Genomic DNA, 25,045 nt, shown 5'->3' with positions numbered 1-25,045 from the left:
CAACAGATTAATTTTTTTCCCCCTTCCCGAGAACGTAAACCCTCGTTTTAAAAAGCTTCACTCTCTGCATATGAGTGCGATGTGACCGGCTTCTCCGAAGCAGGGCATGATGAGGAAATAAAGCATTTTTCCCTCTTGGCTACTTTGGATGAAAGCTCTCCAACTCGCACATTGTGTCTGAACACTTCTTCATTCATAGCATGCGCCCACTGAAAACTGTTTTCTGTTCGCAGCATTGGAGCTGTACTATTTATAACCTCGTTGAACAATGCTAACTAGAGGCAGTAAAAGGTGTGTGTTTCATATGCAAATCACTGGCAATAATTTTGTACAATTACACTTAGTTGCTTGCATCATTATTTTCGGCACCAACATAATAATAAAATAAAAATAAAAAAGCAAAAAACCCACGGGTTTAGCAGGAGAACAGTAAAGGAAAAATGTCTGCGTTAGTAAGACTTATTCTTAATAAAACAATTTTCTTGCTTTTGTCAACCCATGGAAGTTAATTTGTTAAAATTTCATCCCAATTTGCAGTAACTATGAATATCCCTCTCTCTGCTCAGGTGCTGGAAATGGCTTTTAGATGTACTTATGCTAAGATAAGCTCTCTTTGCAGGAAAATAAATGAGGTCTAAATGTCTAGTGTTTCTTAAAGGCTGGTGCTGCTAAAAGTCACGTTAGCAATGGCTGGAAATATTTCTTACATAATTTTTTAATGAAAAGCAATCGCTTTTGATCTCGTTTCATTGTAGTAATAGCCATTAAGCACGTGGCATGTTTTTCAGTTCTTGTAAATGCAGGTCCCCACACCTACAATTTTTAGAAAAAAAAAAAAAAAAAAAAAAAGCAGTTCAGATTAAATTTTCCAATTTAAAAGGCAAATGTCTTTATTGTTGTATAAAATGCACTCACTTCGTAAATACACGACTGTTCTCCAAGGCAGTACGGTAATTTGGGTTAACACATCTAGTAGCCAGGAACCAGAAATGCACATTAATGCAAATTCAGAAGAAAACATTCCTGTCCACCTGAAGAGCGAGGTTCAGGAGTAGCTCTCCGGTAGTAGTGAGGGTAAAGAAGGAAAAGAGAAAAGAGACAAAGAGGATTCCTTCCACAGAGATTTCTACAACCTGACCACTGCTACTTCCATTTAAAAAGAGAAGTCTTTAATAACGGGGGGAAAAAATAGCAAATCAGCCAGCTGATTCCTAAAGAAACCCAGTTTTCTGCACTGCTTAGCAAGTTATAATTATTTTTTTAAATATTGTCGCAAATATTTGAATTTAGCTATCTCAGTGAAGCAGGAGACTATGCAACAGGGCTAACACGTTTCTCTAAGCAATGGGCAGGATGTGGATCTGAGGGCTAAGTTCACAAGAACGTATGGTTCACACTTGCTTGGGAGATGTGGCCATCTCTGAGAGAACTTACTTGATGCGAACATCTTTGAGAGAAAGGTTTTCTCAGGCTGCACTGAGCTGTTTTGTAATTAACACAGAGTTTAGAAGAGCAGACCTTCGTGGGATAAATGTTTGATCCTTCGGGGTTGGTCATGGCGTAGGTAACACAATGACTGTGCAATTTTTTGACTGAAAGTCAGCGTTACTTCTTTTTAAACGCAGAGCTGTGAGATAGCATGCAATGGCACACAGCTCTTGGCTGAACTAACCTAAAGAGAACTCCGATTTCATTGCCAAGAGATTAAAAGAGGCTTATGTTTCCAAGAGTGAAATTGCTCAGACTTGTCAGTTTTTTAACAGCTATGGATGCAGCTGATGTATAAGTAAACTGCTGCAGCGCAGGAGGAGATTTTAGATTGCTCACTGGGTCAGCTACTCCATTCTTGTAGCTCCGTTACATTCCTGTCCTACTCCATCTTCCATTGCAGCTTTGATATGATTTTTATTTTAAGCTTTTATCTCAAATTCTCTTTCCTCTGGTGCTCAACTGTTACATGTTTACCATCTTGCCAGTGTGCTCTTCAGGCTAGAAAGTCTTTTTTTTTTTTTTCCCTTATAATGAGTGTTCATTCCATCAAAACTTTTTTTTTTTTTTCTGTCAGCTAATCTCCATGCGTAAGGTTTCCAGCCCACATGTGCTTTGAAACGAACTGGCTTATTTTTCAAATCCAGAGATGCCGCGTGGATCCTCTATTTTTGATACCTTTGGTTCAGCAAGCGATGCAATTACGATGTTCCTTGCCTGTCTTTTTAAAGTCTTTACTAAACAGCAGTTTTGAAAAGTTTCCCACAGCAGTTACCATTGTGCCTAAGAACAAGGCGCAGTGTCGTTATTAAATAAATAAATAAATAGATAAAAAATCTCATGTCACAACTTTGTTTCTGAGAAGAAATCCCCTGCAATGTGATTACCTGGCACTCCAAACCAGCGTTTCCCAAGCAGTGCAGCGTGTTGCTGGCACGGCCCTCCAGCGCTGCTTCGGGAAGGTTGAAACCACAAAACGAAGCTCAGGTGCCCGGTGCTGCTCTCCTCTGCCCGGGTTCCAGCAGCGTGTGGGTGCTGCCCGCAGCGCATTACCTGCTCGCTGTTGCTGCCCGTGGGCCAGCGAAGGCTCTGAATTTGACTGCGCAATGCGCCCAGACACGTCCTTTCGGCCTGACAGGTAGTGAAAAGGACTGAGGTATGTGACATTGATCCAGTGATACGCACTGTTGGCACATTTGCCATTAAATATTTAATGTTTTTATAACTTCGAGTTGCAAACCTTGCGGGAGGGGGCTCCCCCTGCACCTGCTGCACGCAGCAGGGGGGCTGGCAACGCAGGGAGCACCACGAGTCAGGCAGAGAGATGCCTGGTTGCCGGTGGGGGCTCGTCCCGCTGCGCAAGGGACTTGTTTTCCCATGAGGGGCTTGGTGTGAGATGCGTACGATGGCTTGCGGAGCGCTGGCTCTGCACACAGGAGGGCTGCTTCTCTTCCTCTCTCCTCGCCGACTCCACGGCTCTGGGGTCTGGCTGCAGGCTGGCTTGGTTTCAAGGTGTGTGGCAGAGAAAAGTGACAGACGGCATCCTGGTGCCGTAGCATTACGTACAGACTGCCAAAACCGGGGTTGGAAGTGCTTTCAACATCGCATGCTGCATCCCTGCCTACTCAGTGCTGCAGGCACTGCTTTCACATTGGTGGTGGTGTTGATGGTTGCAGTTTGGTGGGGCGAGAACTGTCCCATTGTTTGCACTCAGAGCAGTGGTGATTTCCTCCCAGCAAGTCCTCCTGTTGGAGCTGCTCGCCTCGGTGACCTGGAATTTTCCAGAGATTGCCGCAGTGTCACGGAGTGGCTTTTGAGCCAAAGGCACGAAGGGAGGAAAATGAACATTTGAGTGAACGAGCTGTGCAGCACGAGTTCAAATGGCGAAGAAAATGGGAGTTGTCTGGCTGGGAAGACAATCTAAGCTCGCTACCTGCATTGCCTGGAGACAACTTGGCTCGCTCCCTTTTCAGTGAATGCTGTTATCGCAACAATATGCTCGTGTTTCTTTATGCTTAGCTGAGGCCCTTCAGGTCTCCTCCTGGGCTTGGGTCCCTAGTAGCTGCAATGCCTGGGGCCAGCACTATAGAGCAGAAATGAGGCAGAGTTCAAACTGGCACGTATTTTCTCAAGGGCTCTGAAATTGAGTTTGGGATTCGGTCGGCATGCTCTGGCCTTATGGTTGCCTTTGCTTAATCCCACTAAGTAAAGGATTTGAGTAAAATCCAACTGGGATGCAGCGCTACTTAGCAGCTGGGCCAGGTGTTAGAACATTATACCCTTTAAGTAAACCTTCGGTTAGCTTTACAATAAAGGCAGAGGGCAAATCGTACCGTAAACTTCGTAGTGCTAACAGACTCGGAAAAGTTCCTGGGAAGTGCTCTGTATCTCTAAAGAATTGCTCATCCTGGTACCAAAATGTATCCTTCGTCCAAGCGATCCATCAGAGTAGTTTTAAAGCTGGTAGTTCCCGCTTGTAAGGGCTCCTTCAAAGCAGTTGTCTATTAATAACAATAATAAAAAGAGCAGCCAAAGTTAAGATCAACAAACTATTGTCTGGTGGGATTATTCACGGAGTATGACACTGCGAATATGCCAAGAGCCCGAAATTCCAAATTTAGAAGAAGAACTGCATAAATGGGAGAATGAAGTTTTAGAGAGCCGTTTCTGACGGGAACACCTAAAACCTGAAACGTTTTTTAAAGAGCCACTCCTTGTATTGCTCAGTCTGAAGGAAATTGGAAATACCTAGTGCTGAACGGTGGCAGCAGATTTATCTGAGATTTTATTTTTTTTTTTCCTGGAAAGTTATTTCTCAGCTGCTTGACTTGCGTGTTTTATATGTGCCCTTACTAGAAGAATAAAAAAAATAAAAAGTTGGTTTGTTAGAGTGAAATGTGGTGTCACAAGTAACAAAAGCTTTATCTGTGAAGTTTATAGCAAAGGTGTTTTGCCTACACGTTTGCTTGCCTTGTGAACCCATTGAGTGGTTTTTATGCTGGAATCCTTCGCCCTTCACGGCAGGACCCACCCTCGGCTATTTATTGTTAGTAAAGTACCACCTTTAGCCTGGGCTGTGGAGAAGGTGAGGCGATTACAAGGCAAGCTGCGTGATTTTACCAAAAAACACAAAAAAATGAGGTATTTTAATGGTTGTGCGGGGAGCTCTGTCACAAGGAGCTGTCAGCGCTGACACGTCGCTGACCCACGTCCTTACACGCGAAGCGCACAACAGGGCTTCACAGAAACGCGCGGGTTTTCATTTATCTACTTATTCTGAACCGTGCATTTTTATTATTTTATCTTTTTAAACCGGGAGCGCGTGGAAAACACACGGTTGGGGCGGTCCCGTCACGCCGTGAGGCGGCGGCGGCGGCAGCGCGGGCTAACGGCCGCCCAACGGCCGCCCAACGGCCGCGCGGGGGCCACGTGCTCGCGCGTGGGCGAGCCCCCCCCCCCCCTCCACGGCGGCGGGGGCGCGCACGCGGGGTCTCCCTGCGCGTCCCCGCCTGAGGGGAGCCGTGGGGGGGTGTGGGGGGGGTGCTGGGGAAGGTGTGCGGGGGGGGGGGGGGGGGGGTGATATCGTCGCGCCCCTCCCCCTCGGCCCCTGCCCCGGGGCGGCGGGTGGCGCTGGCCGCGGCGGCTCGGGGCCCGGTGTCCTTGTGCGGAAATGACACACGGTCCCGTCACGTCACGCGAGAGCGCAGCGCGCGGACCCTCGCACACACAAAGGGGGAGCCGGGCGGGGGGCTGGGGTGCGTGTGTGGGGGTGGGCGTGGGGGTGTGTGTGGGGGTGAGTGAGGGTGAGCGGGTGAGGGGGGGGGGGGCGAGTGTGTGAGGGGGGCGTGGGGGGGGGGGAGCCGGGGAGCGAGGCGGGCGCTCCAGCAGCGGGACCTGCTCCAGCCGCCCCCACGCCACGCCGCGCCGCGCTGAGGTAAGTCCCGCACGGCCCCGGGGGGAGGATGAGCGGGAGGCAGCGGGAGCGCGCACAGCCCCCCCACACCCCGCACCTCACCGCACCGCACGGCCGCGCGCGCGCACCCCCTCCCCTTCCACCCCCCCCCCCCCCCCCCTCCCGGTGCGGGCCCTTTGTTCGCCGCCCGCACCGTTGCCATAGCGCCGCGAGGCCGCGGGGCGCCTCCATCTGCGGGGGGGGGGGGTGGGGGGGAGATACAAAGAGACAGCGCGGGGCGGCCGCGGCGGCGCCCCCCCCCCGCCCCCCCCCCACCGCACCGGCCGCATGGACGCGCCCGCCCCGCGCGGGGCGCTCGGACCGGAAGCGCCGCCACCCGCGGAGCGCGGCTCCGACCGCGGAAGCGGCCCCGGCCGCCGCGTGCGGGGCGGCCCCGGCCGCAGCCCCCGCCTCGGGGCGGGGCCGCGCCTCACCGCGCCTCGCGCGCGACCACGTGGCAGCCGCGGCTCGGCCGTTAAACGGCCCCCGGCAAACGGCCCCCCTCAGGGAGCCTCCCCCCCCCCGTCATTAAGCACCCCCCTCACAAAGCAACGCCCCGCCGTTAAGCACCCCCTCCTCAAATATCCCCTCATTAGAGATCCCTCATTAAATATCCCCTCGTTAAACGTCTCCCCCCTCAAATACCCCGTCATTAAGCACCCCCTCACCAAACGTCCCCTCACAAATCACCCCTTCACAAATCGCCCCCTCACAAATCATCCCCTCACCAATCACCCTCTCACAAATCGCCCCCTCACAAAACAACCCCCTTATAAATCAATCACCCCCTCACAAAACAACGCTCCCCCCTCATTAAACATCCCCTCATTAACCCCCCCCTCCTCCTTTAAACACCTCTCTGGCATCAGACAGCCACGCAGTGTGATTATTTATTTTATCTATCTATCTATCTATCTATCTATCTATCTATCTGTCTATCTGTCTATCTATCTATCTATTTATTTTACCAGGTGTTTTCATGGCTTGGGTCAAGCCAGTGCATAAAAACGGCTTACTAACTTTATTATCGTCTTAAGAGGGGGGTTGAAGCATCTGGGGGTTGGATAGAGCGGTATTCTGAAGTAAAACATGAGGATAAGAGGTGCTGAGGAAAACGGGCTGCTTCGCGCAGATCTAAAAGAGAATCTTTAACCAAACTGTGTGTTAATGCTGGAAATAACCTGGGTTAGTGCCATGCCGACCACTGAGGTTGGCATTACAAAAAGTATAGGGGAGACAAGGAGAAAATACCATCTTCAGGCACCACATAGGAAAACTGTGCGCTGCTTCTGTTGTTATCATTTTAAACTGCGTCTGAACACACAGTTTAAAATGAAACACAAAAAATTCCCCAATCTGCGAGCATGCCCTGTAACAGCGCAACGTTGCCCTGTTGGCAAAGTGCTGTCGTTGCAGATGGGCTTCAGTGGAGACCTGAGGCTTCCCGTCCTCCTCCACTGGGCAGCAAAGGAGGTTCTCAAACTATGTTAAGTATAGGGATTTTATTGTCTGTAAGGGTAAAGCTTCCAGCAGCAGCTGCTGCTTCTTGTACAGATATTTTAAAATGGTTTTAAAACTTGTTGTGGGTGCATTTTTAGTTGGAATATGATTGTAATGCTGGAATATTGTTTTCTAAGGTACTTAGTGTTTCTCCTGTAAGCATAGGATATCAAGAACAAATTTTACTGAAAATACTCATTTTGGGATCACTATCAGCACCCTTACTATCGCAAAATTGACAGAACAGAAACCATCTGCTCTAAGTATTCTTTATATTCTCTGTGTGCATTTTGCCCTTTGATCAGGTAACTGAAGCAGCATTATTATTTCATACTTTCTTTAAGATGAGTGGACTACTTGAAATCAAATGGTATATGTTGTTTTTTAGTTGACTCAGTTTCAGGTGTCAGAGTTGCATCTTCAACCTGCTGTATGTTCAAGTGACTTCCCATGCTTTTTCAAAATTCCTTTTCAGAAAAAAGTCATAATTTATAAGGAGACCTGACTGAATGCATCCAAAGCACAGTCAGACGTTCAGAGTGAACAATACAGATTTCTTTCTTTTTTTTTTTTTTCTAATCTGTTTGTTGCAGTAGCTTTAGGTGTAACCTAACATCAGTAAGTGAACATCAGCAAGTGTTTCAGGTAGTAGTGTGCTGACAGGGACCTTTTTGTAGTTACTTATTCCAAACTTCTTCAGGAAAATGAGGGTGCTGGTGAGGTTTTCAGCAACAGGAGGATATTCAGAAAGGAAATAAAAACATTAATGAAAATACCAGAAAGCCCAGAAAAAAAAATGAAAAGTTTTGTTGTGTTTGAGAAGGCCTTGTCAATATTCTGCAAGATTTCCAGTCAAGTCAGTGACCCTCTGAGCAGGAAGCAGACATTGCCTCTAATAAGTACACTTGAGGGCTCAGTTTTTGGAGTTGCATTCATGTGTGATTCTGTTAGATTGAATTTGGATGGCATTGTTTTTCTAGAAATTGAAGGAATCAAACGTACCCAAAGAATAATCGTAATGCTGACGTTACCGAACCCAGTGCTGCAGGTAGGAAGTAGGAGCTCTGACTGACTGGGCTCCCAGGCCAGCCCCAGAATTTTTGGTTGTTCAGGTTTGGTCCCACGATGCAGCAGAAGGAAAAAGCAGTTTGGACGGCTGGGACTGGAAGGGCTGGAGGTGCTTGGTCTTGTTATTTCAGAGAGGTGGGCTGGGGTCGTTCTTCTGAGACGTTGTGAGGGACAGTGCTCCAGCCTCTTTGTAGCCACCCTTTACTAGAAAGCTGTGATGAGTCCCCCTCGAGCCTCCTGCAGGGTGGATAAAACTAAAACTCCCTCAGCCCCTCCTCGTGGGGCAGGGTGTTCAGCCCTTTGATCAGCTTTGTGGCCTGCCTTTGGCTGCTCTCCAGTCTGTCTGCGTCTTTGTTTTGGGGTTGTGAGGTTTTGAACTGTTTTCCCCTACACGTGCTTCACGTGAAGTGCGGGCAGAAACCCAGAGACAGGGAGCGGGACCTCAGGCTCTTTGCTGTCTCATGAGTAATCGCTGTCCCTTGCAGAAGATGAGCATGCACACAGCAGTGCTGGGTGGCTTTAGGTAAACCACAACGTAATTACGGAGCGTTGTTATCTGGTGATAAAGTTGTGTTAGAGGGAGGCATGTGCAAGAGAAGGAGCTACTTTTATTTTCTTTCTTTTCTGTTAAATAACAAAGCAAATTACCAGCATTTCAGCGTACTGATCTTGTAAATGTAGCCTGTGTTATCTCCTTAGACTATCAGCCTTTTTGGCATTCACATCCTTTATTTAACTTTACCAGGCTACCTGCCTGTTAAGAGGCGTGCTCTGCCTTTCACTGCATGCCGAAAGCAAAGAAATTGAGCAGGGTATTCCACTTGGGCTTTAAACACATTCCTAATGTTGCCAGCAAACACTGTGTCAGATCTTTTGGCCAAAGTGTAAACAACAATTCACATCTTCAGATGCAAACAAAACTCAAGTAGAACACTTCTCACGAACGCCTGTGAGTTTTATGTGTGAAGCAATGTACCACCGTGAGGCAATAAAAGGAATGAACGGCCCACAATACAGAATGTCTAAAAAAACCTGTTATGTTGTTAATTGTCATTAATAATAACATATAATGAAGAAAGAGAGACGTTCCTTCCAACCCACACAGGATACTAAAATAGTCAGTGGGATCAAGAAGCAGCATCTACGTATTTACCATGCACTTATGAACCAAACAGTGTTTTGCAAGCATTTAAAATTAGAAATAGAAAACTTCTATAAAACCGATAACAGAAATTCTTATTACATTAGAGTACATATTAGCTAAGATAATTAAGATTCATTTTAATTTTGTTATGAAATCAAAATTGCATACTGCATCTGTGCACTTTTATCCTTTCCTACGTTTTTTACACTACGTTTTTTTCCCCAGTTGTCAAAAATTACTACATTAGATGTGGGTGTTTGTAAAGTAACGAGTTGCCTTTTAGTTGCAAACAGTAGAAGAACAAGATTTTTCCTGTACTTGTTTCATTCTGGTTTTGTTTTTTAAGTCAGAGCTTAAAAGTGATCAATTAGGCTTTCTGCAGGAATGACTGCAAGGGCAGAGAACTGCCTTGATCTTGTACTATCAGCGAGATCTTTTCCCTTTGCATTTTGTTCACAAGACAAGTAGGAAAAACATATTCCATGGCCAACTAATTAGTAATTGTTAAGTATAAATAGGAGGAGGAGAATGTCCGTCATGGGATTATAGGTTTAGGATTCAATTTGCTTTTATATCAATTATCAATATCTAAGTGAACTAAGTCACTATCAGTAACTAAGTAAGCTTTTTTGCTACTTTTTAAGTAGTGTTATACATTGTGCATTGTAGCATGCTAGGTGACCCGAGTCTGAAATACATTTGGAGCCTGAGTTGCAGTTTGCTCCCTTATTCATAAATCTTTTCTACGTAAGTGTTTTAAATCCTTAAGGCTTCTATGCATATTTCAGGAGGCACATTTTTGACACACGGATCGCATTTTTTGCTCTACTTGCAACAGCAGCAGCAAGGTAGTAGTTAGCACTAAATGCATGGGGGAGCCTAAACATTCCCAAGCCTCTTTTTTATAAGGCATTATGCCAAGCTCTGGAACATGCAGCATGGAGCTGTGTGTTGTATGACCGCCCTCTGCGAGAGTCCTGAAGTACCAAGCGCATTCTGAAGGTGGCTGCTGGGTCTCAGTCAGTAGGCCCGGCGCAGAGTAGCTCCTCGGGCAGCAGTCTCGGCAGAAACTTGGTATCTAGAAGCTGTAAACACCTTCAGGTTCATCTATCAGATCAGTCCCCTGCAAATAAGCTCATCATACGTTAGGTTAAGAAGAATGGCACTGTTTATACAGTATTCACTTCTGTTAGGCCCCCGTTTCACAAGACATGAAACTGTGCTGCCGCGCCGGCGGTGTCCCAGCAAGAGCGTGCTGCTCGGAGCTGGCCCTGACTGCTCGCCTGCCCTGTTTCTTCTCTGAATTAGGAGACAAGTGACCCGTCAGAAAAAGAAGTGAATTATTTGCTGTCAGTTTATCGAGCTGAAACAGCTCGGTGGAGGTGGGGTGAGCAGCCATGCCTGGCAGGGGGAGCAGATGGGACCGCGTGGCAGGAAACTACGGGGGCAGCTGACTCCTGACTCTCAACACAAGTTGCTGCATGTGTGCTTCATTTTCCCTTAACACCTAAGTTCTTACAAATACCCCAGAAGACGGGAAAACAGATAGGAGAGAGGATACTAGGGATCCCAAAAAGGAAGAGGTTGGAGTTCATGCTTTGTTTGACACCCAAGAGCTGAAATATGAAGTGCAGAATTACCAGGATTCATCCAATCTGACACTTTTTTTACTATCTGCTTTTAATTTCATTCTGGCAGTTTTCAAATTAAAAAAAAAAATAGCTTCAAGTGATAGCACCACGTTTCCAGTACATGGAACAAAACGTTCTGACTTCATATTATTTGACCTGAGTTGGGGATAGCCCGGCCTGCCCGGCGTTGTGTCCTTTAGAAAGTTAACAGTTAACCAGGGTACGCGCTTTGCTTCAGTTTTCACTTTTTTTTTGCAGTTTTAAACAGTGATTGTCCAGAGCCTCATTTATCTTCTTGCTCCAATTTGCTTCTTTTTTTCTTAGAAGTGTTCTCCTAAAGCATCCTTCCTTTTTGGATAGCAGCAGTAGTAATAGTTACAAGAAAAAGGTAATTCCATCTATCCTCTCCTAAATATCTGGTGTTGTTCCCCCCACCCCCACTTTTCTGTTCTGTTCCTCTGGCTCTGTGTTTACCAGTACACCAGTGATCAGCTCTGATAGAGCTGTCCAGGACTTGCCTGGAAAACCTGAGCATTTGGATTTCTCTCGCAGAGCACTCGGCAGTAGCAGCAGCCGCTTTGCTTGCTTTTACCTTAGGCCCTCATCAAAAGATTGCGTGTCACAGTTCTGGAGCGCTCCCGCATTGCGGGTCTGTACCGCGGCGCTGGGAGCTAAGCCTGGTGCCGTGGAAGGAAGGTCTGGAAATTGGATGTCAGTGTGTCTCGGAGATCAGGGCAAAATATTAGTACTGTTAGTGTAATGTGCTTTTCTTGAAGTCTGACATAGCTTTTTGATGGTGCTGTACAAAATACAATGGATTTTTCACACAGGACTGCAGTGGCTGCATCTAGTTCCATAAATACTACTGAGCTAGTAAGACTGGGTAGTAGTCCTCACCCGTTCTTAGCAGGTGGTTCAGCAGTTGGTGTGGGCCATTTCTGTGTCACGCTGTTACGCCTCTACAGAGCTTGTAGAAATTTAAGCAAGGCGATTTTGGTACTGTTAAGCTGGTGTAATTCAGGTGTGGCTCAGTCCGTGAATGCAAGTCCCAAAAGAGGGGATTATGGTGGGGAGGAGGAGGTATCTGAGGGGTTTGTGGTAGCTCCATGTACAGCTGAGGGATACTTTTTCTGGTGATGAGATGAAAACAATCTCAGGTTATCCTGAGGATGCTCTTTACAAGGCTGTATGTAAGGGCCATGTTGAAAATGAGTGTGTCAGAGGATATTTGGGCTTCCGGAGTGGCCCAGGATGAGCAGACTGTAACTCCATCTTTTGTTTGGATGTGTGCTACTTGTTGTGGTGCAATTGTACAAAACTTTACCCTGAATGTGACCTCATGCTTATCATTAACAGCCATCAGTGGGTGACAAAGTAAAAATAAATTCACAACTACTCAATATTCAAATGTTTGCATTTTTTAACAATATTGTGAGGTTATTAAAAAAAAAAAAAAAGTATTTGACACTACTTGAAAATAAGGTAAAGATTTGTTTTCCTAAAACACACCCTCTTCCCCCTCCTCTCTCCAATCTCTGTTTTAGATTTCATTGTAATTCCCACTCATAGGCTCTTTGTACACTTTTGATGGGTTGTTTGCTTTTATTCACTGGCTTCAAGTAGAAACAAGCCTCTCTTCCTAGCAATATTGACAAATTTCAGGCCTTGGTTAAAGGACAGACACAACCAGTTGAAATAAAACTGTACGAAGAAGGAATCTGACTGTGGAAATTGTAAAGTAATAATAATCCGGCCAAGTAAACATAAGGCTGGGCGCAGAAGAGCGTGAGTGGTGTGTGACAGTTTTCCAGTCACCAGTGTCCCAGTTGGGAGTGTCAGGTTGCAGCGGTGTGCGTACCTCCCGAGGGCCAGGGAGCTCTCATGAGGTTGTTTGCTTTGCAGATCTCCAGAAGACTTAGAATATCGTTTGGGAACATGTCCACAGACTGATGTTTATCCCGAGTAATTATCCAAATTAGTTTTCAAGGAAACAGAAATACAACTGAGTCTTGCATAGGAAAAGTAATGCTGAAATCGTGCTAGGATAATGCAGATGATTTGCTTTTCCTTACAAAAAAAAAGACATTCTTACGTTATTTAGAGGCTCTTGGCTTGCAGTAAGAAAAAAGGTAGTTACTGCAGATCTACAGATTGCTCAGTTCCAATTAATGCAATCTGTATCAAAAGATCAAAGACTTTAAAGTGAAAATTTATTCCGGCATATGCATATTCCACTTTATGATGAGTTTTACTTTTGCAATGACATTGGGTCACCCACAATGGCCTTGTGAAAACATGTGACTGTAATAAGAAGTGGTAGCTTAGTACAGGATGGAGAATTAAAAAACAGAGAACTTTCATTTGTATACTGCCAAGATACTTTGTAAAGACGGTTAAAACAACTTTCTCAATACCAGAAAATCACACATTGTTTTAAATGACTTCCTGGCTGTCGTATATTGTGTGCAGCAGAGTGCACACGTTGACAGGTCTATGGCTGGCCATGAAATGTATTGAACATCGCTAGTGACTGCAAAAGGCCGTGTCCATGGGCTGGTAACACCCAGTGGCTGTGGAATAAAAGTAATTACCGAAATAGCTGTAGGTGTGTCCCGATGCCAAGGATGCTGATATCTCGTTTTGTATTTTTGTTTTGTTTTTTAGTGAGATAGAAGATGAATTCAGCTGAAGTCACTGATGATGACGAAGGTAAAATACTATACCACCGTGTAACTTATGATCAGGCAAAAATAATTGTTGAATGGAAACCTTGTAACCTGATAACGAATGCACTTGGATCAGGACGAGTTAATTTAATGGTTTTTGAAAAGCTATTTAAAATACACCATTATCTTTTTTACTCATTATATTTTCTGCTCTACATCCTTCCTCCCCCTCCAAAATATCTTCCTACTGTAACTTTATTTGTTTATACTTTAGACTCTTCTTCGGGGAAGAAACTGTCATTTACTGGATGACTGTTTGGTTCCTAGCATAATGAAAGCTTGACTTTGGGGTGGCCTCAGCATACACTTATTGTGCAAGTCATAAAAAAAAATAATGATGTTCTTCAAAACACATTTTCATAAAAAGAAACAAAACACAAAAGATTGTATTAAGGCTGTCATGGTTTTCTGGAGAGAGTGCTTTATCTTTCTAAACCTTCTCTTTTTCCAGTAAAAATTCCTAAAAAAAATATTGTGAAAGTAGAAACAGAAAATGAAGATGAAGCTCTAGACTGCTCGGTAACATCCAGATCTTCTGAGAAACACTCACTGGATGGCGCAGTTACTTGCCTACAGGATTCCAACAAACGGAAACAGACCTCACTTGGTTGTGATGGTTCAGGGAGCCAGCAAGATGTCTTACCCAGTGTGAAGAAAAGACGCTTTACACAAGAGGTGACTTCTCTATACATGACTGTGTGATTTTTCTGTTCATATTTTGTAGGCTAAATTCATTGCTGTTATTAGCAAAATGCAAGTCATTTAACTAGATTTGCATTAACAATGAGTTTGAGTCAAATATGGCTGATCTTGACCCAGTTCACAAACAATACTTGTCTGGGCATTTCTTTAACGTGGGAGCAATCGTATCTATGAAACACATTTACAGGTTAATTCATTCATTTGAAGTATATTTTTGTTGTTTTTCAGAGAACGTAGGAGCAGCTAGGGATTTGGATTAACTGAGTATGACTGAGTACAGTCCCTCTCATGTCACACAGTCCTTCAGCTGGATCCTCAGTGGTAGCATCAGGGCTGTAACTCTCTTCCTTCCGTGACACAGATGTCAGTGAGACAAGCATAAATTTACATATTACTTGAACAATAAAGTGCAGGGATGCAGAAGACTTCAGCACACCGAGAATGGAATGTATTACAACTTCTTCAGCATCCCAGTTGTGACAATCCAGACGTTTGTCCAGCCGGTGAAGGAGATTCCAAATCTCTTCAGTTATCCCCTTCTAGTGTTTCACCTCCCTAGCGATTGGGGATGTTTTCATTAATCTTTGTTGAAACTGAGCAGGTTTCTCTTTGTCCTTGTTCTTTCCGGTAGGGAGAGCAGTGACCATCTGTTCCTAAAAAAAAGTCTTCTGTACGTGGGAAAACTGGTGTGATGCCGTCCACCCTTGGCCCTTCCTTTTCTAGACTAAATTTCTGTCTCTTCAGCTCTTCTTCAGGAGTCACCTTATATTGTTGTTGTTCTCTTTGAGATTCCCAGAAGGGTAGTGGTCAGTGTTGGATAGTCAAATCTCTCCTAACACCCTCTGGAACAGTATAATGACCTCCTGTTTTTCACACTCAGCACTTTATTAAAATAACCTAGATTCAAATTCATCCTCTTTTGAATAACTTCAAGCCCCGGGTTATATTTAGTTTATGACCTACTCTAATGCACATATCCTTTTCTGCTGTTCTGCCACTTAGCCAGTTACTCTGTGTTGTGTTTGTGCATTTCATTTCTCCTTTATAGCCATAGCTCTTCATATTTGTTTTTCTTGACTGTCATCTCTGTAACTTCTTGGGGCTCTGTTTTTATTCCTGAGTGCCTGTGGTAGGTAGGTTTTAATCTTATAACATTGTTTCTTTCTTTTTTCCTTTCTCTTTTACTTTTTGCAATTATTTTACTTACGATAGAAATCTTTAAAGAGCTGCATAATGGTCTCTGAACTCTGCTTTCTTTGTATTTCATTGTTTGCCTTTCATACATTTAAAAAAAATTGTTTGAAATGAATTATAACCTTGGATTTATTATATCACAAAGTGACCCAGTAACAATGATGAAAAATCATTCTTGAGTGACCTCAGTGAATCAGCATGTTTATTTAGTTAAACTACCAACCAGAAATAGTCCTAACAACGTTTTTAAAGTGCACTGCTTTTCTAGTACCAATATTTTGTTTCAGTTGATGACTTCATTAACTATTTCTGTTTAAACAGATAACAAGATATTCTGGAGAATATTGTGCTTGTAGTGTATTCTTACTACATATCACATAGGCATCTGTGTAGGATATAATTAGAGCTGTACTTTTTATATTACATAATTATTCTTTTGGGTTGGTGATTATAATATCAAATGACTTCCTATGAGAAGACATTAAACTTTTTTTTTTTTTTAATTATTCTGATTGTCATTTCAAAATCAGAAAATATTTTTCCCCAAATTCGTTAAAAATAATTTTTAAAAATCCCATGTGGGAGAATATAAATTTAAAAAAAAATGCAGAAGACATTTCCAAGTTCTTATGTATTTGATAGATCTTAAAAATATTTTTCTTGCTTAGATATATTTATTCTTCTTTATTTGTATGCTAGAGTATTATGTTCTCTGTTTTTACAGATACTGGGACTTTGTGTATAAAGTGTGATAAAGCTCATAAATTACCTGGACTTTAACAGTGAGGAGAGCAATAGCTAAACAACTTTTAAAACTTGGCTTAGGACTCCAAGAGATAATGTGAGAGATTATTTCATAATGAATTATATTGGTCAGTGTTTACCAAAATGCTGCATTGTGGACATTTTCAAAGAAAGTATTTAAAACAAAAATTTGCTATGCAAATGTAATATATAAAACAGCACTATATTATCTATATTGAATCTTATAAAAAAATCTCTGTGTTTTTTGACAGTACATTAAAACTGATCATCTTAAATGGAAGTAGTATTATCTGAAATGCAGTAATGACAGTGCAGGCACTAAAGATTGGTGTCTTCAAAAATTACAGGCAGTAAATTTAAAATACTAAATACTAGGGTAGTTGGAGAGCTGAAGAAAAGCCCCATATATATGCTGCAAATAGTGCTGTTCCCAGATAGAAACTGTATAAAGACACAGTAATTGAAAGCAAAAGGGAAAGACGATGAGACTGCTTCTGAAATAGAGAATGCTTACACGTAGGCCCAAATGTGTTGTCATCGGTTAGCCGAACGTTGGCTGCGTGCTTCTGAAATGCAGATACCCAAATCCTTCCCTCAGCCAGATCCAAACATTGTGAGCTGCCGTAGTGCAAGGGCAGGAGTTCTGCAGCCGTCGCAGCAGAGGTTGGCCGTGGTTCTTGGCACGAATGCTGCTTTTGCCCCAGAGCACCACATCCAGATCCGAGAACGCAGCCTTTTTCAGAATATTCACTGTCAAAGTGCCATAAGATACTGCAGTCAACAAATGTGTGCTGGTTAATACACATTCTGATACCACTATATCCTGGCTCTGTGTGTGGGGTGTGCAGTAATCGAAGGTACCCTCACATTGCCTAGATTTATTGTATAATTAAATAAGAAAAAAAAAAAAAAAAAGGCAGCAAGAGTTCTGAAGAGAGCTAACAGGCCGTTGGTGACCTTGGCGAGCTATTTAGTAAAGAAGGATCTGAATGAATCATGCTCTGTCTGTGAGTGAATATTTGGAATATTCTCTGTAAACAGGAATGCTAGCAGAAAAAGCTAGCTGCTTGGGTAACAGAGTTCACTTGGTATCAAAGAAGTATATTCTCCAGAATTGGAATGCTGTTTTGTTCTTTTCATCCAAAATGGTGAAAGAAGTTTGTTAGCTCAGCCTGCATGTCTGACTAGGCAGCAGAACAGCCCACGGGTCCCTGTTGTCCGAGGAGATTGTCATGACCTGCTTTCAGGTGATGCCTGCTTGGGGGAGCTGACTTACCATCTGGAAATGCCTCTGTTTCTCCACTGACAAGCACAGGGCATCTGTGCCGACTGCAGGGCCAGAGCAGGAGCCGACAATTAGCTGGGAGCAATTAGGATCGCAGTCAGCCTCTTGTGTTTTGGTATAAGCCGCAGCGAGCTGATTTCAGCGAGGTTTATCATACCTCTTGCTGGGGTAAAAGCCACACTTCAGGTGCTGGCGGTGGTGTACCCCAGCTTTGGCTTCTTGCTGTCCCCATAACAAATGTGATCTACAGCCTTCTAAATGAGACCTGAAAGTCAGGTGTCCTAAGCACCATCGCTGCTAAGGGCTGTGTGCACCGAGAAGTACATTGCCTTTATGTTACGCTTTCATTCGCCATCTGCCCATCCACACAGCTCTGAGTGCACACACAAATTTTCATGTGCAGGGCTGTACGATGTGAACGAGAGCAGAATTTGGGAAACGCAACTCCAGTTTCATTGGGTTTGCTGGTTCCTAATCTTGGAGTGAAAAACAGCTTGTTCTGTTTGAGCATGCACTGCTTTAGGAATTGAAAAGTAATTAGATTCAGTTTGTCACTGGAGTAAGCAGATGCCAAGTATGAGGACACATAGGGACCGGGCTAATTTTGTGGGTGTCACGGCTCTGTTTTTCAGAAGGGAACATTAATTCGAGTTCCTCATTGTAGGATGTAGGGGGTCTTTGCTAGCATTTCAAATTGTTCATGGCTCTCAGCTCAGACCTCGAGTCTGCGTTCCATTTGTTTTAATACTTGAATGCAAATTCTGTATTTTTAAAATCTAATTAGTGCTCTGTGGAACAAGCCAAGCCAAAATGTTTTAGTACAGTCTTTTCTAAAATCTGTGAATGTTTTCTCATGTTTGGATTCTGTATGGTGAATTTTGATTATGTTGTATCTACTTAACTTCATAAGAATTATTTGCAATATCCATGTGTTTGAAAAAAAATAATAATCCCTGAGCCCTGCATATTTACTGCGAGTTGATGAAAATGCTTGCTTCAGATTTCAAACAATGAAGTAGAGTTAGAAATGATCGAGAACATGAACTTCTTAAGAGCTGACTCCTGTTTTTATATAAACTATTTTGAAAATTGTGAAGCCATGAATCTAAACTTCTCTGCCTTTCAGAAGTAAAGAAATCTTAATTAAGCTTCCCTTTTTAAAAAGTCAGTATCAAGATAATCCTAACTTTTTAAAAAAAATATATTATTTCGATAAAATATTTTTAAAAATTACATTCTTAGAGTTGTACACCATTATAAATATAAAGACAAACAACAAAAAAAAAACAAACACAGTATAAACTTTTCACATCAGAAAGAAGAGAATAATAATAATTTTGGTGTCTTTGTGGTGTAGCCTTCATGTTGTTTTCAAAAGCTAACCTAAAGAGAGTGCTAGAAACATTAAATGTAGGTGGTGGAGGCAGTGGCAAGGTCACAGGACGAGGAGTCAGAAAATCTAGATTCTATTCTTGGCTCTCCTGCTGACTTGTTGCCGCCCAAGTCCTCTACAGCTCAAGGTGGAGCATAATGATACTTAATTTGGGAGAGTATTTAGAGCTCTGTGGGTAAAGAGCTAAGGATTATAATTTAATTTATATCTTATGGTGAAAACCATGAGACAAGAGAAGATGAGAAAGACAAACAAATAAGACTTCACCTTATTTTTGTTGATGTATTTTTCTAGTGAGTTTATTAATTTGATGTGTGTAACACACAAATAATTTTTATGTAACAATGCCTGCTTAAGGGGCACATGTCTATAGGTAATATTTTTAAGGCAGTCTTACTAATACAATATTTATCTGTTCAAAGGGCTGCAATTCAAACATGAAGAACAGAGACACTGGCTCGCCCACTCAGGTAAATACAGAGCAGCCAAGCAAGAACAAGAATCCTAACATAACGTGGCTCTGTGAAGAAGAACCCTTCAGCGACATAACCACTTTGTCTTACAAGAAACCTCTCTATGGCATCTCACACAAAATTACAGAGAAGAAGAACCCAGCAGGAGCGGAGCAGTTTGCCTCCTACGACCTGTATGAGAAACTCAATCCCAGCAGTCCCTCGCATCTTCGGACTCTGAATGACCAGCGCAAGAGGGACTCTGCTGCAGCCATCGCCGCTGTAGAGTCTGACCCAAATATATATTCTTTGATCCAGAAAATGTTCTACACGCTGAACACCCTCAATTCCAACATGACTCAGCTTCACAGTAAAGTTGACCTGCTGTCTCTGGAGGTGAGCAGAATTAAAAAGCAAGTCAGTCCGGTGGAGTCCGTTGCAGATTTCAAGCCTCCCCCCGAGTACACGCTGACTTCTGCAGAGCTCAAACAGATCATGGATCAAAGCACGTCAGGGGGAGACCTGGCTTGCCGGTTACTAGTGCAGCTCTTCCCAGAGCTCTTCAGCGACGACGAGTTCAACAGAAACTGCAGCGCGTGTGGCTTTCTTAACAAAAGGAAACTTGAATCTCTTCATCTGCAGCTTATCCGTAACTATGTGGAAGTTTGTTATCCTTCTGTGAAGAATACAGCTGTGTGGCAGGTGGAGTGTTTGCCTCAAGTCAATGACTTTTTCAATAGGTTTTGGGCTCAAAGGGAAATGGAAAACAGTCAGCAGAGTGTGCAATCGTCTAGTTTTTATGATACTGAGCAGGTAGAATCCTCCCATTTTATTGACGATAAAGAGCAGGAAGAAGCTTTGTCCTTGGACAGGAGTAGCATCATTGCCTCAGATTACATTCTGGATGCTCAGGATCTCAATGAATTTTTAGATGAAGCTTCCTCTCCGGGGGAATTTTCTGTTTTTTTGTTACATAGGTTGTTCCCAGAACTCTTTGACCACAGAAAATTAGCCGAAAGGTACAGCTGCTATGGAGACTCTGGGAAGCAACTGCTGGATCCTCATCGGCTTCAAATAATCCGTAGGTACACTGAAATTTACTTTCCAGACGTGCAAGAAGAAGAAGCCTGGTTGCAGCAGTGCGTTCAGCGAATAAACGAGGAGCTGGAAAATACGTATATGGATGGAAGTGAATGTGATCAGTTGAGAGATGACTGTTACGATTCTTCTAGTTTACCAGACGATGTTTCAATCATAAAAGTGGAAGATAGTTTTGAATACGAAAAGCCTGGTAGACGCTCAAAAAAAATTTGGCTTGTGCCCATTGACTTTGAGAAACTTGACTTTCCCCCTCCTGATTTCGATGTCCCTGTCCCAGATTATCTGTTGAACAAAGAACAGATTAAAAACATATATGAAAGTAGTCTTTCCATAGGCAATTTTGCCTCTCGATTGCTTGTTCTCTTATTTCCCGAACTGTTTACTCACGAAAACTTACGGAAGCAATACAACTGTAGTGGGTCTTTAGGCAAGAAACAGCTCGATCCCACTCGAATTAAATTAATTCGACATTACGTGCAGATACTGTACCCGAGGGCGAAGAATGACAGAGTGTGGACGTTGGAATTTGTTGGGAAGCTTGACGAGAGGTGTCGGCGACGAGACACGGAGCAAAGGCGCTCGTACCAGCAGCAGCGGAAGGTCCACGTGCCGGGGCCCGAGAGGAGGGAATTTCTCAGCTATGCAATAAACCCCGAAAGGTTTCGAGAAGAGTTCGAAGGGCCGCCGCTGCCACCCGAGAGAAGCAGCAAGGATTTTTGCAAGATACCACTCGATGAACTTGTTATTCCTAACCCAGACTTCCCTGTGCCTTCTCTGTATTTGCTGTCTGATAAGGAGGTGAGAGAGATAGTGCAGCAGAGCCTTTCCGTTGGAAACTTCGCTGCCAGGCTCCTTGTAAGACTCTTTCCCGAACTCTTTACTCCCGAGAATCTCAGACTGCAATACAACCATTCAGGTGCTTGTAACAAAAAACAGCTGGATCCTATCAGACTGAGACTGATCCGTCATTACGTGGAAGCGGTTTACCCCGTGGAGAAAATGGAGGAAGTGTGGCATTATGAATGTATACCGAGCATTGATGAGCGATGCCGGCGTCCTAACAGAAAAAAGTGTGATATACTGAAAAAAGCAAAGAAAGCAAAGAAGTGACAGGCTCTTGAAATTCCTAAGACTGTGACCACTAAATTATTGTCAGGAGGATGCTTTGTTTTAGCCTGAGGGGGCCTGTCAGGGGCTGGGGTTGCTCAGCGTCTAGGACAGTTAGGCACTAAGTCTGTTGCATTTTGACATGCGTGTTGCATCCGTGTGGGCACTGCAGCAGTGGGAAGTGGCTTACTACACTTGTACATGGGCAAAGATCACCAGTCATCGGTGACACAGCTCTTAATGACTCGTTAAGAGCTTTCACTGGTGCTAGTACATGTATTGAAACTGTATTATTCCACTCCCCATTTCTGCATCTTCCTTTTTTATCACTTTCGAATAATAAAGATTTTTTTTAAAAAAAAATCACTGTGCTCTTCAGGGGCAGTTTTTCATTTTACCCTTATAAACAGTCATGCTAGTTCTTTTGGAGTTTGAACTTTAATTTAAATTGACAAGTCTAATTGTTTCTGAAAGTGCCATATTCATTGAAAATCATTGGAATGTCTGACTTGGCTTCTGCAGCAATTGCAGCTTTACGTTTGTTTTGTTCTTGACGATACTGAGATGCTGAAAGTAGTAACACTGTGTCAAAGAATGGATCGGAGTGATGTGATTCCCATTTTTGCCTGTTACCCATGTTTTGCTTCTAAACATTCTGAGAGTTGAACTAGTGAAGAATTAAGATGTGAGCATGGACACAATGTGAATGTTTCTTTACGTTTCTTTATGTTGACACCACAAGCTTGACCCTGCCCCTGTGAGTTTGATTTTTTGCTCAGTGTCAGTGCTGGCATGCCTAAGGATGGCTTGTGTGAGCAGAGCCAGCAGCACAGACCCAACCTGTCCCCACGGAATGTATTGCCATTGCCTGCTTGCCACTCTTTGCAAAATGCCAACGACAACAACAACATAATAAGCAACAAGAACTTAGAAAAATTTTAGACCTTACTCTCTGTCAAAATCATGATTCCAAAGGCTTCCAGTGTTAATAATGAATCGAATATATAAAAATTGCTAAGATCACATGCAAAGATTGGTTCTGTGATGGAATTGAATGCTACAGGGTCCCCACGTGTGAGCTGTGGTAACGTAACTCATTGTTTGCATCAGTGCAGCACCATCTGGATTTTTCAGGTGTGGGGATACTGAGCTCCCTCACTTCACCAAATTGATTTGGTGTAATTAGTAGCTATTTGGAGACATAATTGTGTATGTATAACTTAGGTTCATACAGTCAAGTTTGCATCATTAATAAGCTCAAGTGTAACAGAGACCACCCAGAACCCAGTGTGACTCTGCTGTATGATTTGTCACTGGAGAGCACTGCTTCAAAACCAGTTTTCCTTTTTTTTTTTTTTTCTTTTTCCCTAAAAACTGAAATAAATGAAATAGACGTGCATTTTTAAGTCAGTAGGGACGGTGATTGCTTACTGACCATCACTGGAACACCTTGGAGCAATTGTTGACGTTCTCTGTGGTCCTTTTTTGTTGTTTACTTAGGTGGGTCATAGTATCAAATTTTAAGTCTGTTCCAGTGTAATTTTCTATTTTAGCATTTGTAAGAAAGTACAAAATAATTGATATTTTTACTTCGGATTTTTAGAATTTATCGTTCTTAGAGTCATATTGATCCTTCCCTTTAAAAAGCAAGACAAAACATTTTTTCCTAATGGCAAATATTAGTAAAAATATATCATGTTAAACCAGGAATAAATCATGATAGATAGTAGCATTTGCTCGTTTTCCCCATGTGCTAGCAACATTCTCAAAGAATGTATGAAGAAAGTCATGAATGTACTAAATAATACACTGATACTGTTTATATCCATTTAAATGTTTCCTGTTGGTTTAAATAATAGCAGACCATGCACAAAATGGATATCAGAGCAAATATGGCTATAATAAAATGAAAACATTTTACCAAAGATAAAGAACTGATACCACAACGTCTGCATCTTTCATTTTAGTGCATAAATTTAGCAAATTGAATGTATCAGAAACCAAGACTTTCTCCTGTACTTGTATGCTACCTAGCACCTCTGTGAATTTTTTTTACATGCACTTTTATGGGAGACATAAACTGACAGAAAATAATCAACAGCCTCTTAATTTTGCGTTGTTAATGCCTGACCAGAAGGTAAGAAATATGACGTGCAGGTTTCCTTTGTAACTTTCTTATCTTAATGTCATGCATGTTTTACCACTAAGTGATGCTGAAGCTCCCAAAAGAAGTCGGTAGATGTTAAACTTTTGTACAACTGACAGATGTCACTAGCTAGCATGCAAATTTGAGACATACTGGCTTTTACTCTAGGTGTGGCTATTTTAGAATAATTGGAATCACCCCCTCCTGATAAGGCACAATCAGTCCATTTATCTTATAGACTAATTAGTGAAAAAAAAGCGATTTTCACCTTTTGAAATGGCGTTTTCAAAAGTGGGTACGGAAAGATCCTCACTGTTTATTCTCTTAACTTCTGTCTCATTGCTGTGTACATTCCTCCCGTCTCGCTGTTCACCACCTTCCATGGTTTGTTTGATTGTATGCTTTATGACTGATATCAAGAAAATACAGACATATGGGTAGTGACGCAGCTCACTAAAGCGCACCCTTGCAGTTCACTCTTGAAGTACAGCCACTTCATCCAGTTGGTCTGTCCTGTAAATAAATTAAAGTTATATTATTTTCATACAAGAGGAATGTTGTCTGGTGATTGACACGAGCAGGATTTTTTCTCTGTAAAGTCTGTTATTAAGATCTGAGATAAACTTGGCTAGTCAGACTGACTGCGTACATGAAAACACCCTGCTTTGCTGCAGCCATTTTTTTCTGTCTTTTGGAGTTGTTTTGTTTAAAAGAGCAAAGTTGTCATTTGGGAATAGTAGGAATATTGCTAGATATTTGAATGTCTGGAAGAACACGCACTAAACTCCCTCTAGATGGACGTTATTTTTTGCCTCTTGGGTCAGAAGATGCTGCTAAGGTGAATATTGTCTCCGTCTCGCCTCTAACAGCCTTCTGAAAGAAAAAGTGAAATACCTCCCAGTTGTCTATTTTTGTCTTTCCCATCCCACACGAATTTAAACCTTGTTTGGAAGCTCTGTAGAAGATGTAAAACAAAACGTCGAAAGGGAGATCAGGTACACGGTAATTTATTGCCCATTAATTGTGTTCAGCTGTTAACGAGCTTTCAGATGAGGAAGAGCTCTACTTGAAGTCAGCCACTTCGTTACGCTTAATGCATCAATTGCTGTCATTGCCAGAATTTCTTCATTTCTTCTGTTTGACTTTGTTTTGGGGGTGGTGATGGTGGATGTTTTTAGCCATTGGCACTAACGCAGGAATGCAGGTATGTTTTCTACCTCATTAACATTCTGAAAAAAAATAAATTAAATGTGCTTGAAGTTGTTTAAATGAATAGCTTTAGTGCCCTCTCTTAATTCTGTCTCAGGATGGTCTTTGGCAAGAAGGGCTGAGAAGAACCCCCCATCTGTATATCTTACCTAATTGCTTGTCCCAGTAAATGTCAAGATACA

General features: G+C 42.9%; 1 protein-coding gene across 2 annotated transcripts; it reads left to right on the top strand.

Moving 5' to 3' along the window:
• The first annotated feature begins 5,366 nt into the window (after positions 1 to 5,366).
• On the top strand, positions 5,367 to 24,203 carry BEND3 (BEN domain containing 3). Of its 2 annotated transcripts, XM_084284734.1 has the most exons (4): positions 5,367 to 5,422; positions 13,448 to 13,492; positions 13,961 to 14,184; positions 19,271 to 24,203. In XM_084284734.1, exons 2-4 carry the CDS (start codon positions 13,459 to 13,461, stop codon positions 21,509 to 21,511), a joined length of 2,499 nt encoding a protein of 832 aa, XP_084140860.1. In that variant the 5' UTR covers positions 5,367 to 5,422; positions 13,448 to 13,458; the 3' UTR covers positions 21,512 to 24,203. The 2 variants fall into 2 exon arrangements, with proteins under 2 accessions (XP_084140860.1, XP_084140861.1); XM_084284735.1 differs by lacking the exon at positions 13,961 to 14,184 and having other exon boundaries at positions 5,376 to 5,422.
• Positions 24,204 to 25,045: the final 842 nt, after the last annotated feature.

The sequence above is a fragment of the Netta rufina genome, assembly GCF_964035555.1.
Source record: "Netta rufina genome assembly, chromosome: 3".
In the NCBI taxonomy this organism is placed as follows: domain Eukaryota; kingdom Metazoa; phylum Chordata; class Aves; order Anseriformes; family Anatidae; genus Netta; species Netta rufina.
This window is presented reverse-complemented; position numbering and strand designations above follow the sequence as displayed.